General features: G+C 52.3%; 1 protein-coding gene and 1 long non-coding RNA gene across 2 annotated transcripts in view; both read right to left on the reverse strand.

The window, feature by feature from the left end:
• Positions 1-1,765: 1,765 nt before the first annotated feature.
• On the reverse strand, positions 1,766-6,780 carry LOC138100989 (uncharacterized). The gene is made up of 3 exons (XR_011146993.1): positions 6,743-6,780; positions 3,613-3,718; positions 1,766-1,845 (listed from the first exon to the last, which is right to left on the reverse strand). It is a non-coding gene; the product is annotated as an uncharacterized lncRNA (long non-coding RNA).
• A 5,564-nt stretch (positions 6,781-12,344) lies between these two features.
• Positions 12,345-22,275, reverse strand: part of EIF3CL (eukaryotic translation initiation factor 3 subunit C like) — a gene marked incomplete at its 5' end in the record, with an annotated part of 44,999 nt that continues 35,068 nt past the window's right edge. The window contains 5 exon segments of the mRNA XM_068998838.1: positions 12,345-13,337; positions 13,432-13,594; positions 13,812-13,899; positions 15,619-15,684; positions 17,582-17,741. Of these exon segments, the coding sequence (XP_068854939.1) occupies positions 13,258-13,337; positions 13,432-13,594; positions 13,812-13,899; positions 15,619-15,684; positions 17,582-17,741 (557 nt within the window).

A 22,275-nucleotide genomic window follows, 5' to 3' on the forward strand; every position in this document is an offset into this window, starting at 1 on the left:
CGTGAGGGGAGAAAATGGCGGGAAAACGTGAGGGGAGAAAATGGTGGGAGGCGTAAGGGGACGGGATTAAGGGGAAGGGGGCAGCCATGAGGGAAGCCATTGAGGGGAGAAAATGGAGGGAAAACGTGAAGGGACAGGGAGAAGGGAAGCCATTGAGGGGAGAAAACGGTGGGAGCCATGAGGGGACGGGGAGGTGGAGCAGCCATGAGGGGAGAAAATGGTGGAAAGTCGTGAGGGGAGAAAATGGTGGGAGCCATGAGGGGACAGGGAGATAGAGCAGCCATTGAGGGGAGAAAATGGCGGGAAGTTGTGAGGGGAGAAAATGGTGGGAAGTTGTGAAGGGAGAAAATGGTGGAAGGCGTAAGGGGATGGGATTAAGGGGAAGGGGGCAGCCATGAGGGAAGCCATTGAGGGGAGAAAATGGCGGGAAGTTGTGAGGGGACAGGGAGAAGGGAAGCCATTGAGGGGAGAAAATGGCGGGAGCCATGAGGGAACGGGGTGGTGGAGCAGCCATGAGGGGAGAAAATGGCGGTAAGTTGTGAAGGGAGAAAATGGCGGGGAATTGTGAGGGGAGAAAATGGTGGAAGTCGTAAGGGGATGGGATTAAGGGGAAGGGGGCAGCCATGAGGGAAGCCATTGAGGGGGGAAAATGGCGGGAAGTTGTGAGGGGACAGGGAGAAGGGAAGCCATTGAGGGCAGAAAACGGTGGGAGCCATGAGGGGACAGGGAGGTAGAGCAGCCATGAGGGGAGAAAATGGCGGGAAGTTGTGAGGGGAGAAAATGGCGGGAAATTGTGAAGGGAGAAAATGGTGGGAGCCATGAGGGAGCAAGGAGATGGAGCAGCCATGAGGGGAGAAAATGGTGGAAAGTCGTGAGGGGAGAAAATGGCGGGAAGTTGTGAGGGGAGAAAATGGTGGAAGTCGTAAGGGGACGGGATTAAGGGGAAGGGGGCAGCCATGAGGGAAGCCATTGAGGGGGGAAAATGGCGGGAAGTTGTGAGGGGACAGGGAGAAGGGAAGCCATTGAGGGGAGAAAATGGTGGGAGCCATGAGGGGACGGGGAGGTGGAGCAGCCATGAGGGGAGAAAATGGCGGGAAGTTGTGAGGGGAGAAAATGGCGGGAAAACGTGAGGGGAGAAAATGGCGGGAGGCGTAAGGGGATGGGATTAAGAGGAAGGGGGTTTTGGTCCCGTCCATTTTTAGGGATCCCACCCATTTTTTTGGGGGGTGCCGCCCATTTTTGGGGGGGTCCCGATGATTTTTGGGTGGTCCATCCATTTTAGGGGGGGGTGCCACCCAGTTTTTGGGGGGGGTCCCACCCATTTTTTTGGGGGGGGTCCCGCTCATTTCTGGGGGTCCCACCCATTTTTGGGGGGGTCCTGATGATTTTTGGGGATCCCACCCATTTTTTGGGGGGGTCCCATCAAGTTTTTGGGGGGATCCCGATGATTTTTGGGGATCCCACCCATTTTTGGGGGGGTCCCATCCATTTTTGGGACACCCCCCTCATTTTTGGGGGGGGTCTCCCCCAGGACCCCCTGGGACCGTACCAAATGTTCTTTGGGGGGGGGGTGGGTCCCATTTTGGGGTGGATTTTGGGGTTTTCCCAAGGATTTTTTAGGGCGAAGGTCCCATTTTGGGGTGGATTTTGGGGTGTCCCCGATGAATTTTTAGGGTGGGGGAGGGGTCAGAGGTCCAGGACCCCCCTCAGACCCCTCCCCTTGCGCCCCTCCCCCCTCTGGAGCCGCTCCCACTCCCCCCGGTTCCTCCGGAACAGCTCCAACCCCAAATTTCGGGCGACCCCCGCGGCCGTGGGGGTCCCGTAACAGCTCCGGGAGTTGGGGGGCTGCAAAAAAAAAACCCCCCAAAATCACCCCAAAACCACTTAAAACACCCCCAAATCACCCCAAAACCCCCCAAAATCACCCCAAAATCATTTCGGGAGCCCCAAATCCTCCCCTGAACCCCAAGGAGGATCCCAAAGCCCCCCCGAAAATCCCCAAATGCTCCCCCAAATCCCCCAAAATCACCCCCAGAGCCCCCCAAATTCCCCCCCAAATCCCTTCAGGACCCCCCAAATCCCCCCTACCCCCCCTAAAACCCCCCAAATCCCCTCCAGACCTCCCCAAATCCTGTCAGGACCCCCCAAATTCCCCCCCAAATCCCCTCCAGACCCCCCCAAATCCCTTCAGGACCCCCCCAATCCTCCCCAGACCCCCCCAATCCCCCCTAAAACTCCCCAAATCCCCCCCCCAAATCCCTTCAGGACCCCCCCAAATTTCCCCCAATCCCCCCTAAAACTCCCCAAATCCCCCCCCCCAAATCCCTTCAGGAACCCCCCAAATTTCCCCCAATCCCCCTCAAACCTCCCCCAGAACCCCCAAATCCCCCCCAACCTCCCCCAAATCCCTTCAGGACCCCCAAAATCCCCCCCCAAATCCCTTTAGGACCCCCCCAAATCCCCTCCAAACCCCCCCAGACCCCCCAAATCCCCCCCAAGCCCCCTCAAATCCACCCCAACCCCCCCTAAAACTTCCCAAACCCCCCCAAATCCCCCCCAAACCATCCCCAGAGCCCCCAGATCCTTTCAGGACCCCTCCAAGCCCCCCCAGACCCCCCAAATCCCCCCCAATCTCCCCCAAGCCCCCTCAAAACCCCCAAGTCCCCCCCAGACGTCCCCAACCCCCCCTCCAATCCCCCCCAGACCCCCCAAATCCCTCCAGGACCCCCCCAAATTCCTTTAGGACCCCCCAAATCCCCTCCAAACACCCCCCAACCCCCCAAATCCCTTCAGGACCCCCCCCAAATCTCCCCCAAATCCCCTCCAAGCCCCCCCAAACCCTCCCAAATTCCTTCAGGACCCCCCCAAATCCCCCCCAAACCCCCCCTAAATCCCTTCAGGACCCCCCAAATCCCCTCCCACCCCTCCCTGACCCCCCCAAATCCTCCCCAAATCCCCCCCAGATCCCTTCAGGACCCCCCCAAATCCCCTCCAACCCCTCCCAAACCCCCCCAAATCCCTTCAGGACCCCCCAAATCCCCCCCAAATCCCTTCAGGACCCCCCAAATCCCCCCCAAATCCCCCCCAGATCCCTTCAGGACCCCCCCAAATCCCCTCCAACCCCTCCCAAACCCCCCCAAATCCCTTCAGGACCCCCCCAAATCCTCCCCAAATCCCTTCAGGACCCCCCAAATCCCCCCCAGATCCCTTCAGGACCCCCCCAAATCCCCTCCAACCCCTCCCAAACCCCCCCAAATCCCTTCAGGCCCCCCCCAAATCCCCCCCAAATCCCTTCAGGACCCCCCAAATCCCCCCCAAACCCCCCCTAAATCCCTTCAGGACCCCCCAAATCTCCCCCAAATCCTCCCAAACCCCCCCAAATCCCTTCAGGACCCCCCAAATCCCCTCCAACCCCTCCCAAACCCCCCCAAATCCCTTCAGGACCCCCCCAAATCCCCCCCAAATCCCTTCAGGACCCCCCAAATCTCCCCCAAATCCCTTCAGGACCCCCCCAAATCCCTTCAGGACCCCCCCAAATCCCCTCCAACCCCTCCCAAATCCCCCCCAAATCCCTTCAGGACCCCCCCAAATCCCCCCCCGGGGGTCCCGGACCCAGCTCGGCCGCCAGCCGCGCCCGCTGGGGGAGGGGGCTCCGTGCCCAGGCTGCGTCCAGCACGCGGCTCCCGCTGCGGTCCCGGGCCAGCGCTGGCCACTGACCCTGCGGGGAGGGCAACGGGCTCAGGGCAACGGGCCCGAGGAGCCCTTGAGCCCCAAAACCAAAGGAAGCACCCCAAAAATCAAAGGGAGCACCCCAAAAATCAAAGGAAGTACCCCAAAAAACAAAGAAATCACCCCAAAAATCCAAGGAACCACCCCAAAATCCCTTAAACGGCCCCAAAAATCAAAGAAAGCACCCCAAAAACCAAAGGAAGCACCCCAAAGTCAAAGGAAGCACCCCAAAAATCAAAGAAAGCACCCAAAAAACCAAAGAAATCACCCCAAAAATCAAAGGAAGCATCCCAAAATCAAAGGAAGTACCCCAAAAAACAAAGAAATCACCCAAAAAATCCAAGGAACCACCCCAAAATCCCTTAAACCGCCCCAAAATCAAAGGAAGCACCCCAAAACCAAAGGAAGCACCCCAAAAATCAAAGAAAGCACCCCAAAAACCACCAAAAGCCCCCCAAAAATCCAAGGAACCACCCCAAAATCCCTTAAACGGCCCCAAAATCAAAGGAAGCACCCCAAAATCAAAGAAATCAGCCCAAAACCAAAGGGAGCACCCCAAAAATCAAAGAAATCACCCCAAAATCAAAGAAAGCACCCCAAAATCAAAGGAAGCACCCCAAAAATCAAAGGAAGCACCCCAAAAATCCCTTAAATGGCCCCCAAATACCCCAAAAATGCCCAAAAATCCCCCCAAAACCACCAAAACCACCCCAAAATTCCTTACACTGCCCCAAAAATCCCCAAAATCGCCACCAAACCCCAAAATCCCCCCTCAGACCCCCAAATCCCCCCCAGGTCCCCCAAAATCCTCTCCGACCCCAAAAATCGCCACCAAATCCCCCAAAATCCTCCCCCAAACCCCCCCAAATCCTCCCAAAATCGGCCCCAGACCCCCAACTCCCCCAAAATCCTCCCCAAACCCCCAAAATCCCCCCCCAGATCCCCCCAAATCCTCCCGACCCCCAAAATCACCACCAAATCCCCCAAAATCCTCCCCCAAATCCCCCAAAATCACACCCAGACCCCCCCCAAATCACCCCGAAACCCCAAAATCCTCCCCAGAACCCCCAAATCCCCCAAAATCCCCTCCAGACCCCCCAAAATCGCCCCCAAATCCCCCAAAATTCTCCCCCAGACCACCCCAAATGCCCCAAAATCGCTCTTCAGACCCCCAAAATCCCCCAAAACCTCCCCAAATACCCCAAAATCCTCCCCCAACCTCCCAAAATCACCCCCAAACCCCAAAATCCTCCCCCAAATCCCCCCCTAAATCCCCCCCAGACCCCCCCCAAATCCTCCTGACCCCCAAAATCGCCACCAAATCCCCCAAAATCCTCCCCCAGACTCCCCAAATCCCCCAAAATCCCCCAAAATCATCTCCAGACCCCCAAAATCATCTCCAGACCCTCAAAATCACCCCCAAATGCCAAAATCCTCCCCCAAATCCCCCCAAATCCCCCCTCAGACCCCCAAATCCCCCAAAATTCTCCCAAAATCCCCCAAAATCACACCCAGACCCCCCAAAATCCTCCCCCAGACCCCCCAAAACCCCCCCCCAAATCCCCCAAAATCCCCCCTCAGACCCCCAAAATCACCACCAAACCCCAAAATCCTTCCCCAAATTCTCCCTAAATCCCCCCGGACCCCCCCCAAAATCCTCCCGACCCCCAAAATCGCCACCAAATCCCCCAAAATTCCCCCTCAGACCCCCCCCAAAACCACCCCAAACCCCCAAAATCGCCCCCAAATCCCCAAAATCGCCACCAAACCCCAAAATTCTCCCCCAAAATCCTCCCCCAGACCCCCCCCAAATCCCCCCTCAGCCCCCAAATTCGCCCCCAAAGCCCCAAATCCCCCCAAAATCGGAATTTTGACCCTAAAAATGGCGCTTTTTTTGCCCAAAACCCACGATTTTCATCCCAAAACCCCAACTCGACCCCCAAAAATGGAGTTTCCAGCCTGAAAATCACATTTTTTTGCCCAAAATCCGGGATTTTCACCCCAAAACCCCAATTTAGATGCCAAAACCACAATTTCGACCCTAAAAATCGCATTTTTTTGCCCAAAACTCGGGATTTTCACCCCAAAACCCCAACTCGGCCCCCAAAAATGGAATTTCCAGCCTGAAATTCACATTTTTTTGCCCAAAACCCAGGATTTTCACCCCAAAACCCCGACTTATTCCCACAAAAACAACTTCCACCCAGAAAAATCGCATTATTTTGCCCCAAAACTGCTGTTTTTCACCCCAAAACCCCAAATCCCCATTTCCACCCAAAAAAATCGCATTTTTTTGCCCAAAACCCGGGATTTTCACCCCAAAACCCCAAAACCCCATTTCCACCCAAAAAAATCGCATTTTTTTGCCCAAAACCCGGGATTTTCACCCCAAAACCCCAAAACCCCATTTCCACCCAAAAAAATCGCATATTTTTGCCCAAAACTGCTGATTTTCAGCCCAAAAACCCAATGTAGCCCCAGAAACAGAATTTCAACCCTAAAATCACATTTTTTTGCCCAAACTCCCTGATTTTCACCCCAAAATCCCAAAACCCAATTTCCACCAGAAAGTATCACCTTTTTTTTCCCAAAATCCGGGATTTTCACCCCAAAACCCCCAAGCCCCATTTCCACCCTAAAAATCGCATTTTTTTGCCCAAAACCCAGGATTTTCACCCCAAAACCCCAACTTAGATGCCAAAACCACAATTTCAACCCTAAAACCACATTTTTTTTTTGCCCAAAACCCGGGATTTTCACCCCAAAACCCCAAAACCCCACTTCCACCCCAAAAAATCACATTTTTTTGCCCAAAACCCAGGATTTTCACCCCAAAACCCCAACTCAGCCACAGGAACTGAATTTTGACACTAAAAATCGCATTTTTTTGCCCAAAACTGCCCATTTTCACCCCAAAACCCCCAAAACCCGATTTCCACCCCAAAAATTCGCATTTTTTCCCGTTTTTTCCCCAAATCCCGGGAATTGGGGGGTGGGGGTGGGGGAGGGGTACCTGGAGCTTGCGGAGGAGGCGGCGCCGGGCGGGGGAGGGGCCGCGGGGGGACCCCAGGAGGGCCCCGAGAGCCCCAATTCCCACCCCAAACAAATCCCAGCTGCTTTTTGCCCAAAACCCACGATTTTCACCCCAAAACCCCCAAACCCCATTTCCACCCTGAAAAATCGCATTTTTTTGCCCAAAACGGCTGATTTTCACCCCAAACCCCCAATTTTACCCCCAGAAACGGAATCTCAGCCCTAAAAATCGCATTTTTTTGCCTAAAATTGCTGATTTTCACCCCAAACCCCCAACTTATTCCCACAAACACAATTTCGACCCTAAAAATCACATCTTTTTGCCCAAAATTGATATTTTCACCCCAAAACCCCATTTCCACCCAGAAAAATCACATTTTTTTGCCCAAAACCCGGGATTTTCACCCCAAAACCCCCAAACCCCATTTCCACCCAGAAAAATCACATTTTTTTGCCCAAAACCCACGATTTTCACCCCAAAACCCCAAAACCCCACTTCCACTCCAAAAAATCACATTTTTTTGTCCAAAACCCAGGATTTTCACCCCAAAACCCCAACTCAGCCCCAGGAACTGAATTTTGACGCTAAAAATCGCATTTTTTTGCCCAAAACTGCCCATTTTCACCCCAAAACCCCCAAAACCCGATTTCCACCCCAAAAATTCGCATTTTTTTCCCGTTTTTTTCCCCAAATCCCGGGAATTGGGGGGTGGGGGTGGGGGAGGGGTACCTGGAGCTTGCGGAGGAGGCGGCGCCGGGCGGGGGAGGGGCCGCGGGGGGACCCCAGGAGGGCCCCGAGAGCCCCAATTCCCACCCCAAACAAATCCCAGCTGCTTTTTGCCCAAAACCCACGATTTTCACCCCAAAACCCCAAAACCCCATTTCCACCCAGAAAAATCGCATTTTTTTGCCCAAAACGGCTGATTTTCAGCCCAAAACCCCAATTTTACCCCCAGAAACGGAATCTCAGCCCTAAAAATCGCATTTTTTTGCCTAAAATTGCTGATTTTCACCCCAAAACCACAACTCAGCCCCAAAAAACCAAGTTTCCACCCTCAAATCGCATTTTTTTGCCCAAAACCCAGGATTTTCACCCCAAAACCCCAAAACCCCATTTCCACCCAAAAAAATCGCATATTTTTGCCCAAAATCCGGGATTTTCACCCCAAAACCCCGACTTATTCCCACAAACACAACTTCCACCCAAAAAAAATCACATTTTTTTGCCCAAACCCCCTGATTTTCACCCCAAAACACCAAAACCCCACTTCCACCCCAAAAAATCACATTTTTTTGCCCAAAACCCGGGATTTTCACCCCAAAACCCCAACTTAGATGCCAAAACCACAATTTCAACCCTAAAACCACATTTTTTTTGCCCAAAACCCGGGATTTTCACCCCAAAACCCCCAAAACCCAATTTCCACCCAAAAAAATCGCTTTTTTTTCCTGTTTTTTCCTCAAATCCCGGGAATTGGGGGGTGGGGGTGGGGGAGGGGTACCTGGAGCTTGCGGAGGAGGCGGCGCCGGGCGGGGGAGGGGACGCGGGGGGACCCCAGGAGGGCCCCGAGAGCCCCAATTCCCACCCCAAACAAATCCCAGCTGCTTTTTGCCCAAAACCCGGGATTTTCACCCCAAAACCCCAAAACCCCATTTCCAACCAGAAAAATCACATTTTTTTGCCCAAAACGGCTGATTTTCACCCCAAAACCCCAATTTTACCCCCAGAAACGGAATCTCAGCCCTAAAAATCGCATTATTTTGCCTAAAATTGCTGATTTTCACCCCAAACCCCCAACTTATTCCCACAAACACAATTTCGACCCTAAAAATCACATCTTTTTGCCCAAAATTGATATTTTTACCCCAAAACCCCATTTCCACCCAGAAAAATCACATTTCTTTGCCCAAAACCTGGGATTTTCACCCCAAAACCCCAAAACCCCATTTCCACCCTAAAAATCGCATTTTTTTGCCCAAAACCTAGGATTTTCACCCCAAAACCCCAACTTAGATGCCAAAACCACAATTTCAACCCTAAAACCACATTTTTTTTGCCCAAAACCCGGGATTTTCACCCCAAAACCCCAAAACCCCATTTCCACCCAAAAAAATTGGGGAGGGGTCCCCGAAATGCAGGAGGTGCTGCAGGGCCAGGGAGCCCCAGAGAGTGGGGGAGGGGAGGGGGGGCTGGGGGGAGGGGAAGGGGGGGGAATGGGGGGAAAAAAATGGGGAGAATGGGAAAAATGAATGGGAAAATGGGGGGGAAAAGGGGGGGAAATAAATGGGAAAAATGGGGGAAAAAGGGGAAAAAAGGGGAAAATAAATGGGGAAAAATGGGGGAAAAAGGGGGGGAAATGGGGGAAAATTAATGGGAAAAATGGGGGAAAAAAGGGGGGAAAAGGGGAAAATAAATGGGGAAAAATGGGGGGAAATGGGGGAAAATAAATGGGAAAAATGGGGGGGAAAAAGGGGAAAATAAATGGGAAAAATAGGATACATAAGTGGAAAAAGGGGGGAAAAAGGGGGGAAAAAAGGAGGAAAAAAGGGGGGAAATGGGGGAAAAAAGGGGGGAAATGGGGGAAAATAAATGGAAAAAAGGAGGAAAAAAGGGGGGAAAAGGGAAAATAAATGGGAAAAATGGGGGGGGAAAATGGGGGAAAATAAATGGGAAAAAATGGGGGAAAAAAGGGAAAATTAAATGGGAAAAAATGGGGAAAAGGGGGGGGGGGAAAGGGAAAATAAATGGGAAAAATTGGATAAATAAGTGGAAAAAGGGGGAGAAAAAGGGGGGAAAAAAGGGGGGAAAAAGGGAAAATAAATGGGAAAAAATGGGAAAATGGGGGGAAATTAATGGCAAAAATGGGGGAAATGGGGAAAATAAATGGAAATAAAGGGGGGAAATTGGGGGAAAACAAATGGGAAAAAATGGGGGAAAAAGTGGGGGAAATGGGGAAAATAAATGGGAAAAAAATGGGGGAAAATGGGAGAAAATAAATGGGAAAAAATGGGGAAAAAGGGGAAAATAAATGGGAAAAAAGGGGGAATAAAGGGGGGAAAAGGGGGAAAAAAATGGGAAAAATGGGGGGGAAAAATGGGAAAAATAAATGGAAAAAAAAAGAGGAGAAAATGGGGGAAAATGAGGGGAAAATGGGAAAAAATAGAGGAAAATGAGAAAAATAAATGAAAAAAAAGAGAGAAAAAGGAGGAAAAAAGGGGGAAAATGGGGGAAAAAAGGGGAAATTTGGGGGGGGGACAAACGGGGGGAAAATGGGGAAAAAAAGGAGGGAAAAGGGGTAAAAAAAACCAGGAAAAAAGGGGAAAAACGGGGAAATTTTCGATATAAAAACGGGGGAAAAGGCGGGAGAAGAGGAGGCACGCGCAAGCCCCGCCCCCTTGCAGCAAGCCCCGCCCCCTCATCCCCAAGCCCCGCCCCCCTGCCCAGCAAGCCCCGCCCCCTCCCCTCCAAGCCCCGCCCCCTCCTTCCCAAGCCCCGGCCCCTCCCGGCCAGCCAGGCCCGCTCAGCGCAAGCCCCGCCCCCTCCCCAAAACCCCGCCTAAGCCCCGCCCCCGCCCTAAGCCACGCCCCTCGCTAAGCCCCTCCCCCTCCCCCAAGCCCCGCCCCCTCCTCCCCGCCTCTCCCCCACAGACCCCGGCCCCTCCTGCCCTTTTATACCCGGGCCCTCCCTTAAGCCCCGCCCACTTTTCCCATGATGTCATAATGGGGGGGGCGTGGCCTGGAATTCAGGTGGGGTTTAGGTGGGGGCGTGGCTTTGACGTCATAATAGGGGGCGTGGCCTGAAAGGTGGGATGGGTTGGGGTGGGGGCGTGGCTCTGACGTCACAATAGGGGCGTGGCTTGGTGCAGAAGGGGGCGGGGCCAACGAAAGGGGAGGGGCTTGGGGGTCTGAGAAGTGGGCGGGGCTTAATGAGGGGGCGTGGCCTGAAATTTGGGTGGGGTTTGGGGTGGGGGAGGGGCTTTGGGATGCTAATAAGGGGCGTGGCTTGGGGAGGGGGGGTCCTGATCATTTTTTGGGGGTCTCACCCATTTTTGGGGGGTGTCCCGATGATTTGGGGGGTTCCCGCCCATTTTTGGGGGGTCCCACCCATTTTTTGGGGGGGGTCCCGATGATTTTTGGGGGGGGGGTCCTGATGATTTTTAGGGTGTTCCCACCCATTTTTGGGGGGGTCCCATCCATTTTTGGGGGGGTCCCGCTCATTTCTGGGGGGTCTCGCCCAATTTTGGGGGGGTCTTGCCAAATTTTGAGTGGTCCCGCCCATTTTTGGGGGGTCCTGGCCATTTTGGGGTGTCCCGATCATATTTTGGGGGGTCCCGCTCATTTTTGGGGGGTGTCCCGATGATTTGTGGGGGTCCCGCCCATTTTTGGGGGGGTCCCATCCTTTTTTGGGGGGGGAATCCTGCTCATTTCTGGGGGGTCCCACCCAATTTTGGAGGGGTCTTGCCCATTTTTGGGTGGTCCCGATCATTTTTTGGGGGAGTCCCGCCCATTTTTGGGGCGGTCCCGATGATTTTTGGGAGGGTCCTGTCCATTTTTGAGCGGTTCCTGCCCATTTTTGGGTGGTCCCGATCATTTTTTGGGGGGTTCCCACCCATTTTTGGAGGTCCCACCCATGAGGGAATGCCATGAAGGAAGCCATTGAGGGGGAAAAATGGTGGGAAAATGTGAGGGGACAGGGAGAACGGAAGCCATTGAGGGCAGAAAACGGTGGGAGCCATGAGGGAACGGGGAGGTGGAGCAGCCATGAGGGGAGAAAATGGCGGGAAGTTGTGAGGGGAGAAAATGGCGGGGAATTGTGAGGGGAGAAAATGGCAGGAAATTGTGATGGGACGGGCTTAAGGGAAAGGGGGCAGCCATGAGGGAAGCCATTGAGGGGAGAAAATGGTGGAAAACTGAGGGGAGAAAATGGCGGGAAAACGTGAGGGGACAGGGAGAAGGGAAGCCATTGAGGGGAGAAAATGGCGGGAGCCATGAGGGAACGGGGAGGTGGAGCAGCCATGAGGGGAGAAAATGGCGGTAAGTTGTGAAGGGAGAAAATGGCGGGGAATTGTGAGGGGAGAAAATGGTGGGAGCCATGAGGGAACGGGGAGGTGGAGCAGCCATGAGGGGAGAAAATGGCGGGAAAACGTGAGGGGAGAAAATGGCGGGAAGTTGTGAGGGGAGAAAATGGCGGGAAGTTGTGAGGGGAGAAAATGGTGGAAGTCGTAAGGGGACGGGATTAAGGGGAAGGGGGCAGCCATGAGGGAAGCCATTGAGGGGAGAAAATGGAGGGAAAACATGAAGGGACAGGGAGAAGGGAAGCCATTGAGGGGAGAAAATGGCGGGAAAATGTGAGGGGACAGGGAGAAGGGAAGCCTTTGAGGGGAGAAAACGGTGGGAGCCATGAGGGAACGGGGAGGTGGAGCAGCCATGAGGGGAGAAAATGGCGGGAAGTTGTGAGGGGAGAAAATGGCGGGAAGTTGTGAGGGGAGAAGCTTTGGGGTCCCTTATGGGGCAGAGTGAGGACCTATGGGGCAGCCCCTGCCCCACGCCTCATTAACCCTTCATTAACGCACTCATTAACGCCTCAGTAACGCGCTCTTTAATATTTATTAATTTCCAACTGCGGGACCCTCGATGGAGCAGCTGAGTGATCTATGGGGCAGGTGGGGGATCTATGGGGCAGGTGGGGGATCTGTGGGGCGGGTGAGGGATCTGTGGGGCAGGTGGGGGATCTATGGGGCAGGTGGGGGATCTATGGGGCGGGTGAGGGATCTGTGGGGCAGGTAATGGATTGATGGGGCAGCTGAGGCCTCTGTGGGGCACGTGGTGACTCTTTGCCCAGATGAGAAGTTTATGGGGCAGGTGAGGCTTCTATGGGGCAGGTGAGGCCTCTATGGGGCAGGTGATGACTCTTTGCCCACGTGAGGAGTTAATGGGGCAGGTGAGGCCTCTATGGGGCAGGTGAAGCCTCTATGGGGCAGGTGAGGCCCCTATGGGGCAGGTAAGGCCTCTATGGAGCAGGTGAGGCCTCTATGGGGCAGGTGATGACTCTCTGCCCAGGTGAGGAATTTATGAGGCAAGTGAGGGATCTATGGGGCAAGCCAGGCCTCTATGGGGCAGGTGATGACTCTTTGCCCAAGTGAGGGATCTATGGGGCAGGTAAGGCCTCTATGGAGCAGGTGAAGCCTCTATGGGGCAGGTGATGACTCTCTGCCCAGGTGAGGAATTTATGAGGCAAGTGAGGCATCTATGGGGCAAGCCAGGCCTCTATGGGGCAGGTGATGACTCTCTGCCCAGGTGAGGAATTTATGAGGCAAGTGAGGGATCTATGGGGCAAGCCAGGCCTCTATGGGGCAGCGGATGACTCTGCCCAGGTGAGGGATTTACAGAACAGCTGAAGGATCTCTGGGGCAGGTGAGCGATCTACGGGACAGGCGCGAGCTCTATGGGGCGGGCGAGGGTCCCGCTATGGGGCAGGCGCGTCTCTCTCTGGCCTCAGTAGTTGCCGCGCTCCTGCCGGAAGCCGCCCCGCCGCAGGTAGCCGTCGCCTTTGCGGTAGCCGCCGTCCTTCTGGTCTGCAGGGACACACGGACGCCGCGCCGGTGAGAGCGCGCCGGGCCTCGGGCCTGCCCCACGGATCGCCAGGCGTGCCCCCCAAGCGTGCCCCACCTCTGAAGTACCCCCCGTAGGCGCCCTGCCGCTGGTCCAGCACCCGCTCGTTGTTCTCCACCAGGTTGCCCAACTTCTCGGCCAACTGCAGCGCCAGGTTCTGCGTGGCCGTGGGCTCCGTCCGGTGCATCATCACCGTGGCCGTGGGCTGGTCCAGCGAGGCCTGCAGGTGGCCACAGGTGAGACTCACCTGAGCCACAGGTAACCCCCCCCCAAAAAAAAACCAACAAACCCCTCCAAAACCACCCCGAAACGGCGCCTCCCGCAGGCGGGGCGGCCACGGCAGACGCGCCCTCGCCTGCGGGCACAGGTGACCCCGAAGCGGCCCCAAATCCACCCGAAATGAGCCCAAATTTTGCCTCCAGGTGAGGCGCCCTCACCATCAGCTCCTCGCCGATGATCATCTTGCTGATGATGCCGTGCACCGTGGGCAGGTCCAGCTCAAACATGGCCGCCAGCGTCTCCATGCTGGGGGAGGGGCGACAGCAGGTCAGAGCTTTCCCTTCCAATTCCCCTTTTTTTCGCCCAAATTCGATTTTTTTTATCTCTAAAACTTCCGGTTTTTCCGCCTCAGAATTCGTCCGTTTCGCGCCTTGAAATTCGCAATTTTCGCTTCGAAGTTCGCGGGGTTTTAGCTCAAAATGAGCAGGTTTTTACCTCAAAATCACCCATTTTTCAAGCTTGACTTTCAAGAGTTTTTACCTCAAAATTACGAATTTTTTATCTCAAAATCCACACTTTTTGCTCTCAAAATTCACAGGTTTTTACCTCAAAATTTACAGTTTTTACCTCAAAATTCACGAGTTTTTACCTCAAAATTCACTTTTTACCCTTAAAATTCACAGGTGTTTACCTCAAAATCAACCATTTTGCAACTTTGACTTCCAATAGTTTTTACCTCAGAATTACGAATTTTTTACCTCAAAATTCACGCTTTTTGCTCTCAAAATCCGCAGGTGTTTGCATCAAAATTCACAATTTTTACCTCCAAAATTCACAGGTTTTGACCTCAAAATCACCCATTTTTCAACCTTGACTTTCAAGAGTTTTTACCTCAAAATTACGAATTTTTTATCTCAAAATTCACACTTTTTACCCTCAAAATTCACAGGTTTTTACCTCAAAATTTACAGTTTTTACCTCAAAATTCACGAGTTTTTACCTCAAAATTCACAGGTGTTTACCTCAAAATCACCCATTTTTCAAATTTGACTTTCAAGAGTTTTTACCTCAGAATTACGAATTTTTTACCTCAAAATCCACACTTTTTGCTCTCAAAATTCACAGGTTTTTACCTCAAAATTTACAGTTTTTACCTCAAAATTCACGAGTTTTTACCTCAAAATTCACTTTTTACCCTTAAAATTCACAGGTGTTTACCTCAAAATCACCCATTTTGCAACTTTGACTTCCAACAGTTTTTACCTCAGAATTACAAATTTTTTACCTCAAAATCCACACTTTTTGCTCTCAAAATTCACAGGTTTTTACCTCAAAATCACCAATTTTTCAACCTTGACTTCAAAACTGTTTTTACCTCAGAATTGCGAGTTTTTTATCTCAAAATTCACACTTTTTACCCTCAAAATTCACAGGTTTTTTACCTCAAAATTCACAATTTTTACCCTCAAAATTCACGAGTTTTTACCTCAAAATTCACTTTTTACCCTTAAAATTCACAGGTTTTTACCTCAAAATCACCCATTTTTCAACCTTGACTTCCAACAGTTTTTACCTCAAAATTACGAATTTTTTACCTCAAAATTTACAGTTTTTACCTTCAAAATTCGCAGGTTTTTACCTCCAAAATTCACAGGTTTTGACCTCAAAATCAACCATTTTTCAACCTTGACTTTCAACAGGTTTTTACCTCAGAATTACGAATTTTTTACCTCAAAATTCACAGGTTTTTACAATTCACCACTTTAAACCTTAAAAACCATAATTCTTACTCTCAAAATTTGCCATTTTTCACCTCAAAATTCCTTTTTTTAACCTCAAACCCCCCCATTTTTACCCCCAAATACCTCATTTTTTACCTCAAAATCCCCCATTTTTACCCTAAAACCCCTCATTTTTTTACCCCCAAATCCCCATTTTTACCCCAAAAATCCCCCATTTTTACCCCAAAATCCCCATTTTCTCCGTTTTACCCAAAATCCGCCGTTTTCTCCCCAGAGCCCTCACCTGATGGAGTCGTAGACGCTGCTGTAGGTGAACAGGTACGTGCGGAGAGACTCCTCCTGGATCTTCCTGCGGGGAGGGGCACACCTGGGCACACCTGGGCACACCTGGGCACACCTGGGGGCACCTGGGCACACCTGGGGGCACCTGGGCACACCTGGGGCACACCTGGGGGCACCTGGGGCACACCTGGGGCACACCTGGGCACACCTGGGCACACCTGGGGGCACCCGGGCACACCTGGGCACACCTGGGGGTATCTGGGGCACACCTGGGCACACCTGGGGGCACCTGGGCACACCTGGGCACACCTGGGGGCACCTGGGCACACCTGGGGGCACCTGGGCACACCTGGGGGCACCTGGGGGCACCTGGGCACACCTGGGGGTATCTGGGGCACACCTGGGCACACCTGGGGCACACCTGGGGCACACCTGGGCACACCTGGGGGCACCTGGGCACACCTGGGGGCACCTGGTCCTTCTCTAAAGCCCCCAAAATGACCCCGAAATCCCCTCAAAATCCTCTCAAATCCCCCCAAAACGTCCCAAAATCCCCCAAATTCCCCCCAAACCCCTTCCTGCGGTCACACCTTGGCACACCTGGGGCACACCTGGGCACACCTGGGCACACCCGGGCACACCTGGGGCACACCTGGGCACACCTGGGCACACCTGGGCACAGCTGGGCTCACCTGGTTCTTCTCTAAAGCCCCCAAATCCCCCCAGAAACCCCCAAATTCCCCCCAAACCCCTTCCTCCGGTCACACCTTGGCACACCTGGGCACACCTGGGGGCACCTGGGGCACACCTGGGGCACACCTGGTCCTTCTCTAAAGCCCCCAAATCCCCCCCAAATGACCCCAAACCCCCTCAAATCCCCCCCAAATGACCTCGAATCCTCCCAAAATCCCTAAAACCCCTTCCTGTGGGCACACCTGGGCACACCTGGGGCACACCCGGGCACAGCTGGGCACACCCGGGCACACCTGGGGCACACCCAGGCACACCTGGGCACAGCTGGGCTCACCTGGTTCTTCTCTAAAGCCCCCAAATCCCCCCAAAATGACGCAAAAACCCCCAAATTCCCCCCAAACCCCTTCCTGCGGTCACACCTGGGCACACCTGGGCACACCTTGGCACACCTGGGGCACACCCGGGCACACCCGGGCACACCTGGGGCACACCTGGGCACACCTGGGGCACAGCTGGGCACACCTGTCCTTCTCTAAAGCCCCCAAATCCCATCAAATCCCCCCAAAACGTCCCAAAATCCCCCAAATTCCCCCCAACCCCCTTCCTGTGGGCACACCTGGGCACACCTGGGCACACCTGGGGCACACCCGGGGCACACCCGGGCACACCTGGGGCACACCTGGGGCACACCCGGGCACACCCGGGCACAGCTGGGGCACACCTGGGCACACCTGGTCCTTCTCTAAAGCCCCCAAATCCCCCCCAAACGTCCCAAAATCCCCCAAATTCCCCCCAAACCCCTTCCTCCGGTCACACCCGGGCACACCTGGGGCACACCTGGGGCACACCCGGGCACACCTGGGGCACACCTGGGAACACCTGGGGCACACCCGGGCACAGCTGGGCACACCCAGGCACACCTGGGCTCACCTGGTCCTTCTCTAAAGCCCCCATATCCCCCCAAAACGTCCCAAAATCCCCCAAATTCCCCCCAAACCTCTTCCTCCGGTCACACCCGGGCACACCTGGGCACACCTGGGGCACACCTGGGGGCACACCCGGGCACACCTGGGGCACACCTGGGCACACCCGGGCACACCTGGTCCTTCTCTAAAGCCCCCAAAATGACCTCAAAAATCCACTCAAATCCCCCCAAAACGTCCCAAAATCCCCCAAATTCCCCCCAAACCCCTTCCTCCGGTCACACCTTGGCACACCTGGGGCACACCTGGGGCACACCTGGGGGCACAGCCGGGCACAGCTGGGCTCACCTGACGAGCATGGCGCGCACCTGGTCGGCCTCGGGGAACAGGTCCCAGACTTTGCCGTTCATCTTCTCGTTGACCACGAAGCGGTGGCAGCGGCGCCAGTCGCCCGTCTTCATGGCCTTGGAGGCGGCCACCACGTGCTCCCGCATGGACTCGGGGGGCCCTGCGGGACACGGGGGGGAGGGGAGGGGGCGGTTTTGGGGGAAAAAACGCCGGGTTTGGGAAAAAAAAAAAAAGGAAAAAAATCCCCGTTTTGGAACGGAAAAAAACGCCCGAGTTTTGGGGGGGAAAACGGAGGTTTTGGGGGGTGAGGAAGGTCCAGGAGGTGGAGAAGCTCCGGGTTTTGGGGTGGGGGAACGGAACCAGGATGGGATTCATGGGGTTATGGGTGAGAAGGACCGAGTTTTGGGGTGAAATCCGCAAGTTTTGGTCAAAATCCCCAGGTTTTGGTCAAAATCCTCAAGTTCTGGTCAAAATCCCCAAGTTTTGGTCAAAATTCCCAAGTTTGGGTTGAGGAACGTCCCGAAGATCCAAAAGCTCCGAATTTTGGGGTGGGAGAAGCAAACCAGGATGGGATTCATGGGATTATGGGTGAGAAGGACCGAGTTTTGGGGTGAAATCCGCAAGTTTTGGTCAAAATCCCCAAGTTTTGGTCAAAATCCTCAAGTTCTGGTCAAAATCCCCAAGTTTTGGTCAAAATTCCCAAGTTTGGGTTGAGGAACGTCCCGAAGATCCAAAAGCTCCGAATTTTGGGGTGGGAGAAGCAAACCAGGATGGGATTCATGGGATTATGGGTGAGAAGGACCGAGTTTTGGGGTGAAATCCGCAAGTTTTGGTCAAAATCCCCAAGTTTTGGTCAAAATTCCCAAGTTTGGGTTGAGGAACGTCCCGAAGATCCAAAAGCTCCGAATTTTGGGGTGGGAGAAGCAAACCAGGATGGGATTCATGGAATTATGGGTGAGAAGCACCAAGTTTTGGGGCGAAATCCTCAAGGTTTGGTCAAAATGCCCCAGTTTTGGTCAAAATCCTCAAATTTTGGTCAAAATTCCCAAGTTTGCGTTGAGGAACCTCCAAGAGATGAAAAAGCTCCGAATTTTGGGGTGGGAGAACCGGAATAGGATCGGTCTGAGGTAATTATGGGTGAGAAGGACCAAGTTTTGGGGTGAAATCTGCAAGTTTTGGTCAAAATGCCCCAAGTTTTGGTCAAAATCCTCAAGTTTTGGTCAAAATCCTCAAGTTTTGGTCAAAATCCCCAAGGTTTGGGTTGAGGAACGTCCCGAAGATCCAAAAGCTCCGAATTTTGGGGTGGGAGAACCAAACCAAGACGGAATTCATGGAATAATGGGTGAGAAGCACCGAGTTTTGGGGTGAAATCCGCAAGTTTTGGTCAAAATGCTCAAGTTTTGGTCAAAATCCCCAAGTTTTGGTCAAAATTCCCAAGTTTGGGTTGAGGAACCTCCAAGAGATGAAAAAGCTCCGAATTTTGGGGTGGGAGAACCAAACCAGGATGGGATTCATGGAATTATGGGTGAGAAGGACCGAGTTTTGGGGTGAAATCCGCAAGTTTTGGTCAAAATGCCCCAAGTTTTGGTTAAAATCCCCAAATTCTGGTCAAAATCCCCAAGTTTTGGTCAAAATCCCCAAGGTTTGGGTTGAGGAACATCCAGAAGATCCAAAAGCTCCGAATTTTGGGGTGGGAGAAGCAAACCAAGACGGAATTCATGGAATAATGGGTGAGAAGCACCGAGTTTTGGGGTGAAATCTGCAAGTTTTGGTCAAAATGCCCAAGTTTTGGTCAAAATCCTCAAGTTTTGGTCAAAATTCCCAAGTTTGGGTTGAGGAACCTCCAAGAGATGAAAAAGCTCCGAATTTTGGGGTGGGAGAACCAGAATAGGATCGGTCTGAGGTAATTATGGGTGAGAAGGACCAAGTTTTGGGGCAAAATCCTCAAATTTTGGTCAAAATCCCCAAGTTTTGGTCAAAATCCCCAAGTTTTGGTCAAAATCCCCAAGTTTGGGTTGAGGAACCTCCAAGAGATGAAAAAGCTCCGGGCTTTGGGGTGGGAGAACCGGAATAGGATCGGTCTGAGGTAATTATGGGTGAGAAGTACCAAGTTTTGGGGTGAAATCCGCAACTTTTGGTCAAAATCCCAAAGTTCTGGTCAAAATCCCCAAGTTTTGGTCAAAATTCCCAAGGCTTGGGTTGAGGAACCTCCAAGAGATGAAAAAGCTCCGAATTTTGGGGTGCGAGAACCAAACCAAGACGGAATTCATGGAATTATGGGTGAGAAGCACCGAGTTTTGGGGTGAAATCCGCAAGGTTTGGTCAAAATCCCCAGGTTTTGGTCAAAATCCCCAAGTTTTGGTCAAAATCCCCAAGTTTGGGTTGAGGAACGTCCAGAAGATCCAAAAGCTCCGAATTTTGGGGTGGGAGAAGCAAACCAGGATGGGATTCATGGAATTATGGGTGAGAAGGACCAAGTTTTGGGGTGAAATCCGCAAGTTTTGGTCAAAATGCCCCAAGTTTTGGTCAAAATTCCCAAGGTTTGGGTTGAGGAACGTCCAGAAGATCCAAAAGCTCCGAATTTTGGGGTGGGAGAACCAAACCAAGACGGAATTCATGGAATTATGGGTGAGAAGCACCGAGTTTTGGGGTGAAATCTGCAAGGTTTGGTCAAAATGCCCAAGTTTTGGTTAAAACCCCCAAGTTTTGGTCAAAATTCCCAAGTTTGGGTTGAGGAACCTCCAAGAGATGAAAAAGCTCCGAATTTTGGGGTGGGAGAACCGGAATAGGATCGGTCTGAGGTAATTATGGGTGAGAAGCACCAAGTTTTGGGGCAAAATCCTCAAATTTTGGTCAAAACCCCCGAGTTCTGGTCAAAATCCCCAAGTTTTGGGTTGAGGAACGTCCAGAAGATCCAAAAGCTCCGAATTTTGGGGTGGGGGAAGCGAACCAGGATGGGATTCATGGGATTATGGGTGAGAAGCACCGAGTTTTGGGGTGAAATCCGCAAGTTTTGGTCAAAATCCCCAGGTTTTGGTCAAAATGCCCAAGTTTGGGTCAAAATTCCCAAGTTTGGGTTGAGGAACCTCCAAGAGATGAAAAAGCTCCAGGCTTTGGGGTGGGAGAACCGGAATAGGATCAGTCTGAGGTAATTATGGGTGAGAAGTACCAAGTTTTGGGGCAAAATCCTCAAATTTTGGTCAAAATCCTCAAGTTTTGGTCAAAATCCCCAAGTTTTGGTCAAAATCCCCAAGGTTTGGGTTGAGGAACGTCCAGAAGATCCAAAAGCTCCGAATTTTGGGGTGGGGGAAGCGAACCAGGATGGGATTCATGGAATTATGGGTGAGAAGGACCAAGTTTTGGGGTGAAATCCGCAAGGTTTGGTCAAAATGCCCAAGTTTTGGTTAAAACCCCCAAGTTTTGGTCAAAATTCCCAAGTTTGGGTTGAGGAACCTCCAAGAGATGAAAAAGCTCCAGGCTTTGGGGTGGGAGAACCGGAATAGGATCAGTCTGAGGTAATTATGGGTGAGAAGTACCAAGTTTTGGGGTGAAATCCTCAAATTTTGGTCAAAATCCCCAAGTTTCGGTCAAAATCCTCAAGTTTTGGTCAAAATCCCCAAGTTTTGGTCAAAATTCCCAAGTTTGGGTTGAGGAACGTCCCGAAGATCCAAAAGCTCCGAATTTTGGGGTGGGAGAAGCAAACCAGGATGGGATTCATGGAATTATGGGTGAGAAGGACCGAGTTTTGGGGTGAAATCCGCAAGGTTTGGTCAAAATCCCCAGGTTTTGGTCAAAATCCCCAAGTTTTGGTCAAAATGCCCAAGTTTTGGGTTGAGGAACCTCCAAGAGATGAAAAAGCTCCGAATTTTGGGGTGGGAGAACCGGAATAGGATCAGTCTGAGGTAATTATGGGTCAGAAGCACCAAGTTTTGGGGCAAAATCCTCAAATTTTGGTCAAAACCCCCGAGTTTTGGTCAAAATCCCCAAGTTTTGGTCAAAATTCCCAAGGTTTGGGTTGAGGAACCTCCAAGAGATGAAAAAGCTCCGAATTTTGGGGTGCGAGAACCAAACCAAGACGGAATTCATGGAATTATGGGTGAGAAACACCAAGTTTTGGGGTGAAATCCGCAAGTTTTGGTCAAAATGCCCCAAGTTTTGGTTAAAATCCCCAAATTCTGGTCAAAATCCCCAAGTTTTGGTCAAAATTCCCAAGGTTTGGGTTGAGGAACATCCAGAAGATCCAAAAGCTCCGAATTTTGGGGTGCGAGAACCAAACCAAGACGGAATTCATGGAATAATGGGTGAGAAGCACCGAGTTTTGGGGTGAAATCTGCAAGTTTTGGTCAAAATCCCCAAGTTTTGGTCAAAATTCCCAAGTTTGGGTTGAGGAACCTCCAAGAGATGAAAAAGCTCCGAATTTTGGGGTGGGAGAACCGGAATAGGATCGGTCTGAGGTAATTATGGGTGAGAAGTACCAAGTTTTGGGGCGAAATCCTCAAGGTTTGGTCAAAACCCCCGAGTTTTGGTCAAAATCCCCAAGTTTTGGTCAAAATTCCCAAGGTTTGGGTTGAGGAACGTCCAGAAGATCCAAAAGCTCCGAATTTTGGGGTGGGAGAAGCAAACCAGGATGGGATTCATGGAATTATGGGTGAGAAGGACCAAGTTTTGGGGTGAAATCCGCAAGTTTTGGTCAA

The sequence above is a fragment of the Aphelocoma coerulescens genome, unplaced genomic scaffold (genome assembly GCF_041296385.1).
Source record: "Aphelocoma coerulescens isolate FSJ_1873_10779 unplaced genomic scaffold, UR_Acoe_1.0 HiC_scaffold_181, whole genome shotgun sequence".
Classification (NCBI taxonomy): domain Eukaryota; kingdom Metazoa; phylum Chordata; class Aves; order Passeriformes; family Corvidae; genus Aphelocoma; species Aphelocoma coerulescens.